This window comes from Propithecus coquereli, unplaced genomic scaffold (assembly GCF_000956105.1).
Source record: "Propithecus coquereli isolate 6110/MARCELLA unplaced genomic scaffold, Pcoq_1.0 Scaffold288, whole genome shotgun sequence".
NCBI lineage: Eukaryota > Metazoa > Chordata > Mammalia > Primates > Indriidae > Propithecus > Propithecus coquereli.
This window is the reverse complement of record NW_012148485.1, coordinates 1505683-1514079: the sequence shown is the minus strand read 5'-3', so window position 1 is coordinate 1514079 and position 8397 is coordinate 1505683. Positions and strand designations below refer to the sequence as shown.

Below are 8397 nucleotides of genomic sequence, written 5' to 3'. Positions count from 1 at the left end.
CAAATCATGGGTCCTATGTCAAATGCTATAGAAAATGTTGGTGTATCTTGAGGTAGACCTTGAATTTTGGGAGAACCGTGGATGAGCCAAGAGACATGAGGAAGACTTATCTTACGTGTGGGTCGAGTGGGAAGGGAGGCGGTGAGGTTATCCTGGACAGGAAGGAAGAAGACTTCTGGACCGGTTTGCTAAACCGTTATTAGAGTGCCAGGGATGGGAAGGAGATTCATACCGGAGGGAAACAAGGATTAAAAAGGTAGGCCGGGGTCAAATGTTACAGGCCTTTGGAGGGCAAGCAAAGGGAATTCCAGTTTCTCTGTTGGAGGTTTACGAGCCAAAAAGAGACAGGATACACATGAAGGGTAAGGATGGGGGGAGCAGGATGAATTGGAGTCGGGGCCCCGTAGAAGCCTAGAGAGGAGGCTACCCCAGGAGTTTGGGTGTGAAGGGACAACCAGAGGAATTGAAAGAGAAAAACCCAGATGTTTCAAGTACTGGTGTTTTTGGCAATATGCACTTTTTGCATTTGTTGCCATATTGCTCAAAACATTCATTAACAGCTTTGGAAATAAAATCAAGTAAATGCTTTTCCAGTGTAGCAGAGCGTTCTTGTCTTCAGTGACTGGCAGTTACTTATCTTCAAGCCTCAGCTCGTGAAGTCAACACAGTGCAATCGAGGAGTAGCTGTCATGGCTTCAATGATTTTGGGCTACCACACCTCGAAATCACGCATGTTCTGATCTTCTGGGTCCTGATCTACTTCCAAAAGTATTCCCTTTTGTCTGCCGTTCAGAGAAAATGTTCTTTCTTGGTTCCTTAGTCCTCTTAGTGGATTTACAGGATGAGCCCTGTGGCTAAAAGTGAAGAACAGGCAGGTGAGAGGGGAGGCTTCTGTAGTCAGTGTCTATAAACTCATTTCAAAAATAAAACATTAGGGCTTAGCTATAAAAACCGTTGTAGTCAACGGAATACAATCGGCCCTCTGCATCTGTGGGTTCCTCATCCTGAGATTCAGCCAACCGAGGACTGAAAATATTCGGGGAAAGAAAAACACAGCAATAAAAAATAATACAAATATAAAAATGCAGTGTAACAGCTATTTACATAGATACTATTGCCATATTTCCTATATACTGGTTACATAGTTACATCGTATGAGGCATTGCAAGCAATCTAGGGATGATTTAAAGTAGATGGGAGGATGTTCCGAGGCTGTACGCAAATACTACACCGTTGTCTTCCACAGATTTGGGTATCTGTAGCTGTACTCGGAAATCTCATGCCCAAGCTTTTAGTGTAATACTTGAAATTGTTCCCTAAGAGAACAGTGTCTTTTTTTGTTTTATTGTTTTGCCTCCTTTTGAGTGTTGGTCTCCCTGGTTTGGCAGTTGATAGGAGATAACAAAAATGTTTAAGTGGGGCACTGTTTGCTGTCAGATAACTCAAGTTGCTTAACACGAAAGCCATCTGTTGGCATTACGCCAGAGTGAAATTCAGTTTACTTTCCTGAATTGAGGCAGGAGTGGGTCTGTAGGAGTGGGAAGGGGAGCATTTTTGACAGACAATTAATTTTCGACAGACATTCGAAGCATTAAACTTAAGTTTTCATTTTCCAAATGTTTACCAAGACCACATAATATATAAGGACATTTTTCCCTCAGTTCGAATATTAACCTTCTATCTTCCTAGGGAAATGGATATTTTCTTTCCTTATTTTGCGTGGAGCAGTAGAGAGTGATTCTGTCATTCCCTAGCAACTGCATAAACATGAATCTGTCATTTTATTTCCTACATTTTCAACCGTTTGACTGAAGACCGGTCCCTGTCTGGTGTCTCATCTTCACCGATGAGCGAACTCAGTCGGGAATCTAGTTACGGAATTTAGACCTAGCTCAGACCTCCACACACTTTACGTTTGTGCCTGTCGACAACACCGCTTCTGGAAACAAGCCATCTCTTGCCCCAGAGATATACAAGTTGGTTAAGTAGATGGTTCAGTGACCTGAAAGATGTACAATTGTATATTGTTTTCTGAAAACCGAGTTGCAGAGAGAGGGCGGAGTAAATTGATGCTCAGAAGTCCAAGGGGTGAGTGAGTCATCATGAGTTTTATGAATTGTGACTGCTTCTCTTTGGTATGTTTGTTGCGTGCTGGTCTGTGCGTACTAGAGAGGGACTCTGCAGAGGGCAGGTCAAAGCTCTGACTTGTCTTTGTGTCCCCACCATCCCCCAGCCCAGGGTCCTTTCGCGGCAGGCGCTCCGCGTGTGCGTGGCCCGCGAATGGGAGAATGAACCTCTCTCTAGGTAAAGACATGGGCGTAGGTAACGGAGGGAGAAGGGAGACTAGAAATGGAAGGAGCCTTCCTGAGAATTCGTTATCTGGAGTGCGAATGAGCTGAAAAGCGGTATTTTCATAACACCGCGTCCCAGACCGTCTCGCAGGTGCCGATAAAATACTAACGTGGCGGAAGTTCTTGTCATTCTTTACCCTCTGTCGAAGATGCTATCATTGCTTCACCCTGGCTTTGCCTTCTGTGAACACAGACTACGTCCGCTCCCCGCCTCCACCACGCCAAGCCCCAGAGCACTGCCCTGTTCAGAACACCCGTTTCCTTGCATCTGAACTCACCTGCATTTTCTCTGATTTCTTCCCTCAATACATGAACTCGGCATGTGACATACTCTACGTGTCTACACACACGCTGGAGGCCAGCTCTTGTTGCCTTCCCCGAACTGAGTTGTTTTGCCAAATGTATCTCTGCAGGAATTTGTAAAGTATGAATTCATAATTGTTGTAATTTATAAATTGAACTCAGTCCCCATATGGATTTATTGTGGCTGAGCTAGATCTTTTTTTAAGTTGTTAAAAAATATTCTTTCATTTTGCATGAAGCACCGTCATGGCTAGCATGCCAGTGTTGCAAGTGGAATAATGGTTTCATCTAAAATCACAACAGGGAGGCCTGAGAAAGGATGGAGTTCAGGTGCAGGCTAAGATAGGTATTTGGGAAACTTTTTAAAATTTCTCCTAATGGGCCGGGCGCGGTGGCTCACGCCTGTAATCCTAGCTCTCTGGGAGGCCGAGGTGGGCGGATTGTTTGAGCTCAGGAGTTCGAAACCAGCCTGAGCAAGAGCGAGACCCCGTCTCTACTAAAATTAGAAATAAATTAATTGGACAACTAAAAATATGTAGAAAAAATTAGCCGGGCATGGTGGCACATGCCTGTAGTCCCAGCTACGCGGGAGGCTGAGGCAGGAGGATCTCTTGAGCCCAGGAGTTTCAGGTTGCTGTGAGCTAGGATGATGCCACGGCACTCTAGCCCGGGCAACAGAGTGAGACTCTGTCTCAAAAAAAAAAAAAAAAAAAAAAAAATTTCTCCTAATGAGTAGATTTGCATTTTTTCAAAACCCGTGTTCAGGTGTATTCCGTGAATGCCGTGTGTACATTCCACAGGTGGGAATGTGTGTGAGATACAGCTGTGATCTCTGGCGGCCTGTCGATCCCTCGGTTTGATGCTATAGTTACATTATTTAATATTGTATTAATATTTCATTATATTATTACGATAGCATTAGAATAAGTCTTTAATAAAGCAGTTTCGTTCTGTTTTCATTTAATTATTTAGAAAGAACAACATGAAATTCTTTTCAACTAGGCACATAGCTAAAAATAATCAATCTACCCATAGTCACCGGTATTTTCCTTCTGCAGAGCTCAATCGGCTTTTCTGGAGTGGCGTTGAGCCGATGGCCGCTGACGTGGCTACTTTCCCGCAGGGCACGTGGTTGCTTGTCTCCTGCTGGAAACCGTTTCACCTTGAAAGTCCTTTGTGACAAAGGTGTTGAGTTGGTGTGGATTTTATGTGTTTCAGATTGTTAAGCCTGAAATGACCGAACAGGGCTGAGTCCCTCTGGCTCAGTGCATTTCAGCTCAAAGGAATGTATTTTGCTAAAGGACTCAAAATAGCTCCACTTTGCTGCCTTTTTCCTCTCCCTGGAAGTCCCCGCACGTCTGACCCAGCCAGTGGGCCTGAACATACTCTGCCACGTGTACATCAGCTTAAACAGTTCTCAGGAAGTGTTGTTCCCGTGATTGTAGGGCTTAAAACTTGAGCATATTATGTAGCCTAAGTAATTTCAGACATCTGTAAGGTTGTTAATATTTTCAAATTATCACAAAGACCTTAGTGTTGTATAAATGGAACTGGTTAGATGTCTTCAGCAGTAGCTCTGGACGGAGGGGGTATTTGGGAGGGAAAGACAGCCCCAGACTTTCTTCCATTTGACCTGTGAACAAAGGTTGCACACAAAGGAGCAAAAGCCATTGAGGAAATTTAGAAACCTGGTTAAAGTGAGCGAGGACTGATATCAGGGTTGGCTTCGTGACTTTGCTCTGGGCTTCCTTTCCTTTGCGTGTGTGCCTTACTCTTTGAGTCTTTTATTTTTGAATTTAAACCAGGTCTTCTGCTTTCATGGGCATTTTCCTCCCTTCTGATTTTGCCAAACCCCAATAAATTCTATCTTCATATTTCCTGGGGAAAAAAATGGGTGTGATTCAAAGTTAGAACAGTCATTATTTCACTTCACTGAGTCTTTATTGAACATCTTTGTTGTGCGAGACCCTGTGCGGAAAATGCAGAGAGAAACAAATCTTCGTTCTTGCCCTGCAGGAAATTATAACCTGGTAGGGAAGATAAGAGGCAGACGGATACAAGGTGAAAAAACTAATAAGGGCCAGATGAGAGAAGTGGCGGTTCAGAGTGAATTTGGAGGGTTCTGGAAGCTAGAGTGGAATTTTGGTGAGCAGAGAGGCCGGGGTGGTAGCTGCTGCGTGTGGCCGGGTGAAAGGTCGTACGGGTGAAAGGTGACACGAGCATCACCGTGGAAGTGGGGAGACGTGAGGTACATCCTGGGAACGGCAAATGGTCCGTTTCGGGCACAGCCTAGAATGATGTCGGGAACGATGGGAGCAGGGGCAGGAAGGCAAGTTAGCGTCATTTGTAGGAGGCTTTTGAAAACCAGGGTGAGAAACTTGGAGGCAATTATGAAGGGTGTGGATAAATTCCCAGTTGTGCGTTCGAAAGAAGAATTCGACAGCGGTCTGGGAAGGTGGCGGGGGAGGCACGGAGAGAGACGGATGTTACTGTTAATGGGGGGGGTTAAGGTGCTGTCGATTAGAAAGCAAATGAAAACGCACCGTGAACAGGTTCAGCTGGCCTCGGCTCGGAGGGAAACCCCGTCAAACACCAAATGCTGCCAAAGTAAAGAGGACCAGGGCGGAGATACCCACTAAACGCAGCATTTACAAGAACAGATTTTCGTTGCTCTTGACTGGGGAGTAGATGCGGGACTACTAGGATCTACTCTCTCGGTAATTTTTAAGCATGCAACGTATTATTATTAACCATACTCACCGTGCCGTGCAGCGGACCTGTAGAACTTAACTTATCCTGTCTAACCTGAAGTCTTCATTTTCATGCCAAGTCTCTTGATTTTAGAACTATTGGACATTGAAAAAATAAGTATTGCAATTGGGAGAGTGTTTACTAATACAAGATAGAATCAGAAGGAAATGGCAGTATAGGGCTCTAGATAGTATTGAACAAGTTTTCTAATTTAAATTCATGCAAACTTGCAACCCAGTCATCCAGTTTCAGCTACTCTTGGGTGTGGTCGATTTGAACAGTACTTTGTCAGCTCTCTTTGTCGAGTGCTTATTATATTGTAGCCACTGGGTTAGTGACTAAAGGGGAGAGAGCTCTTATTTATTTTCTATTTTTCATAACAACCGATTTTGACGATAATGCTGTTGGACCCTGGCAGAAACAGCGCCTGTGGCTTTTTTTTTTTTTTCCCCAGCAGCTTTTTTTTACTCTAAGTCACATTGCTTCACCCCCGTCCTACTCTATGAGCAACGTCAAGGAGGAGATTTACTCCTGAGATCAGTTTGGGTGAACTCTACAGGCATTAGGGTTTTGTGTATTTGGATACAGTGACCAATTTTAGATGCCTTGTGGTTCAAATCCTTGTCCCCTAACTGAGTACTGTAAAAATTGGAACTGTAACTTATTCGCATGGAGATGTTGTTCTGGAAATCCTTTAGTTTTAACTCTTCAACTTGGAATTATTATTTTTCAAATTAATGAAATTGGTACACCACAATGCATGTAAGATATTCATTCTTGTATTCATTCATTCGTGTTGCAAGCATTTGGATGGCCCGTCTGCCAGGATCACTGCAAGATGCAGGAAATAACGAAACGAATAAGCTACAACTCCTGTGTTCGGGGAATTTTAGAACACAAAAAGATAATATTTAGATCGAAATAATTTATAATACTGGTTTTAGACCTCTTAGTAATTAATATTAGATTTGCTATTGAACATCTGGGGGATTATTATCATAGCGATGCCTCTTTTCCAACATCAAAAGAAACTAAATCTAGTGGTTTTGCACCTGTAAATTATTGCAAATATTTACTGAGTAGCTGCTTTGTGCCTGGTACTGTGCTATCTCCAGGCAGTACAGTGTTATAGCAAATACGAGCTTTGCCCTTGTGGAATTCACTGTCTGGATAATTTGTGGACAGTCGTTGCTGTATTGCTTTTCTTAAGTACTGAGCGCTGTGCTATCTACCTCACGTCATTCTCTTGTCGTCTTTTATTTGTTGGTGTCTGTTGGCATGTTCAGTATCATGCCACAGGCACCGAGCAGGGGGACAGTGCGCTGAATAAAGTTTACCGCTGTGAAGCAGTGGTGGAACTGAGAAATACCTCTCGCTATCGTAACTGAACAGTAGCCTCTTGCACTTTTCTTCAGTAAACCAAATATAGAAAATTTGGAGGTGTATACAGAAGAAAGCCCTTGGTAACACCAAAGAGATCGTCTTCTGTCAGTGATCTGTAATCATGGGAGCTGAATGTGCATTGGTCGTTTCTGTTCTTTGTATAATTCTGCATATTCTCGCTATCATAATTTTAAAACTTGTAAGAATCGCTACTAGTTATTTTATTTGAAGTTATTCATTAAAAATGGTCATTAGAAATAGCCTTTTCGTATTTAATAAAAAAATGTTGTTAAAGATGTCACCTTTTCTCTTTCCAGTTTTGAGAAATGGTGCTTGGGAAATTGTTCACTGGGAAAAGGTATGCATTGATTTTTGTTTTGTTCCAGAAGAAAAAATGCATAGAAATGTACGCTGGTAGATGTAATTTTTGTGTATAATAGAAGCAAATGTCACAATTCCATTAATATGAAAGCTATTTAGTAATGTAAACGTGCATGGAGTCTTCAGTTAGTCTCATCCATTTAATATTTCTGCAATATTCTAGAAAGACTATTATTTTGAAAAATAATCTAGAACGTTTTTGTTTCTTTCATAGTATATTTTGAGTACTATTCTCATAGATTTTATTTAACCATGAACTGTTTTGCATTATAATTTTTTGCTTTAATCATCTACTGTCCAAGTAAAAATACAAGTTTGAGTTCTGATATTTTACTTTTGTCTGTTTACCTCAAATTCATATATTGAGACTAATCACATTTGCATACTGCTACTTCCTTTAAAACAAAAGTCTTACAAATTAAACATCATCTTCTAATGAACTGGAAGTCGGTTCTGTAATATCAGAGGTTAATTTGCATGTAGGGCCTCTAACATGGCAGTTAGGAGTTGAGTCATAATTTAGCAAATGTTATTTAGGTGTTGATTCTTTTCAGACCTCATTTTCAAAAGGTAAGCAATTGTTATTAGTTTTCCCGTAGTTCTGGAAGAAGATTTGACCTCTAGTCATTCACAAGTGAATAACTTTTGTAACTTGGTAAAAGACTTTTTGGAGGCCGGGCTACTCTACCCAGGGGACTCTGTTTCCTGGGATGCCGGATACTAAAGGTGTATCTCACAGGACAGTATCTTGTAGGACAATAGAGGTCTAACCCACACTTTGTTTGCATTAGAGTATTTCCAGCCAGTTTATGCCTGTGCTCTTGCTTCTACCTTGTGATGTTCACAATCACTTAATATTCCTGTAAGAGATACCTTGTATCTCTCTCAATCAAAAATTAATTGCATTTTTTTGTTGATTTTAAATCAGTAGCTAGAATAGAGTCTGACATCTCCTCTTCCACATAGCTGAAAATTCATCCCTATGTTTACTTTGGTCTTTGACATAAAAGCAAAAAGAGGAACATACTTTGATTGTGCTTGCTTTATTTCTGTGGTAGTCATCTCTCAGAAGAGCAAGACAAAAAATAAACAAGCTAAAAACAATTTCAAAATAAGTTTCTTTTATGTTCTTGTCTGGCACTTATGGATTTAAACATTTTAGAGAGAAGATAGGATGTAATTAAGTAGGATAAGTTGAATTCTATTATAAATTTTTTAACTAGGGTTG

General features: G+C 41.5%; 1 protein-coding gene across 1 annotated transcript in view; it reads left to right on the top strand.

Moving 5' to 3' along the window:
• ATP8A1 (ATPase, aminophospholipid transporter (APLT), class I, type 8A, member 1) overlaps positions 1-8397 on the top strand; it is a 272471-nt gene that overhangs the window by 49442 nt on the left and 214632 nt on the right. Inside the window, exon 5 of the mRNA XM_012648479.1 lies at positions 7106-7146. Within this exon, the coding sequence (XP_012503933.1) occupies positions 7106-7146 (41 nt within the window). The remainder of the gene's footprint in view (positions 1-7105; positions 7147-8397) is intronic.